Source organism: Argentina anserina, chromosome 4 (assembly GCF_933775445.1).
Source record: "Argentina anserina chromosome 4, drPotAnse1.1, whole genome shotgun sequence".
In the NCBI taxonomy this organism is placed as follows: domain Eukaryota; kingdom Viridiplantae; phylum Streptophyta; class Magnoliopsida; order Rosales; family Rosaceae; genus Argentina; species Argentina anserina.
This window is the reverse complement of record NC_065875.1, coordinates 9,174,634-9,176,102: the sequence shown is the minus strand read 5'-3', so window position 1 is coordinate 9,176,102 and position 1,469 is coordinate 9,174,634. Positions and strand designations below refer to the sequence as shown.

The following is a 1,469-nucleotide window of genomic DNA, read 5'->3' as shown; positions in this document are numbered from 1 at the left end:
TCAATCCCTCTGCTTCTTGCTGATAGTTTTCTTCAAAATGTTACATAGCGTTTTATTGAATGCTTCTGCCAATCCATTTGCCGGAGCGTTATACATCGAAGAGAAGTGAAGCCTGAAGTGAAATTTCTTGCTCAAATTTTCTGTTGCGGTATTCGAGAAGTACTTGGCGTTGTCTGTGATGATGCATTGCGGTATACCATAGCGTTGTATAATGCTTCCAGTAATGAAGTGCACAACATTTTCTTTCTTTATTTCTTTCAGCGATATCGCTTCTGCGCACTTTGAGAAGGAATCCGTGGCTGCCAGAATGTACATATGACCAACTGATGATTTCAGGGTAATGGGTCCGATTGCATCCATTGCCCAGATATCGAACGGGTGCGAAGCAATTGTCGGATGCAATGGCTCAGGTGGTTGATGAATGAAGTTCGCATGAAACTGACAAGCTTGGCATTTTTGTGCATACTCCATACAATCCTTGACCATGGCAGGCCAATAATACCATAGTCGTCTTACTTGGAAATGTAACTTTGGTCTTGACTGATGTGCTCCACACACTCCAGAATAAAACTCTTCCATGGCTTTGACCGCTTCATCTTTTCCCAAGCATCGAAGGAGTACTCCGTCAAACGACCTCCGATATAAAGTTTCTTTGAAGTAGAGGAAGTGCGGTGCTCGCCGCTTGATGCTCCACCTTTGCTTCGAATCTTTGGGAAGCTTGTTGTGCTCAAGATAGTCGATAAAAGGATGTCTCCAGTCTTCAACATCAATGGTGTGAACTGACCCTACATGAGAATTGGCACACTAGAGTGAAGGTTTTGTTGTCACGACCCACCTTTGGCAAATTGGGATGTCCAAAATTTCGTCTCCAGACAATACCAAGGTCGCCGCCAAGTTTGCCAATGCGTTTGCCATTTGATTTTCTTTCCATGGCACATGTATGAGTGTAACATTATCAAAGCCCTTCAAGAGTTGTGTGGCGAGTTGGAAAAAGTTACCAAATCTTCCTTCTTGACCTCGTAATTAGTGAGCAGTTGATCAATCACCAACTTCGAGACTTTCGATTTCAATTTCTAACCCTGTTTGCAATCCCATGGTAAACGCCTGGTACTCTGCGACATTGTTGGAGCACAGTTCCCCAATAGTGAAAGAATATGGCAATATTTGTTTTTGTGGAGAGACAAAGATAACACCAGCCCCTGCTCCGTCTGCCCTGGATGAGCCATCGAAAAACATCTTCCAAGTAGGGAGGACCTCTGCAAGGAAGACTTCCTCGTCCGGGAATTCATTTGAGATTTCCCAATCCGCTGGAATAGGGTGGTCTGCCAGGAAGTCGGCCAGCGCCTGTCTTTTCACTACTTTAGCGGGCACATATACGATGTCGTATTGGTTCAATAATAATGCCGACTTAGCTATGCGCCCGGTTAGAACTGGTTTAGATAATATGAACGTATCTGGATCGGCTCACG

The 1,469-nt window shown here is 44.5% G+C and overlaps 1 protein-coding gene across 1 annotated transcript; it reads right to left on the bottom strand.

Moving 5' to 3' along the window:
• Positions 1-486, bottom strand: LOC126792144 (uncharacterized). Its single transcript, XM_050518627.1, has one exon. The coding sequence runs from the start codon at positions 484-486 to the stop codon at positions 1-3; it is 486 nt and encodes a 161-aa protein (XP_050374584.1).
• Between the last annotated feature and the right edge of the window lie 983 nt (positions 487-1,469).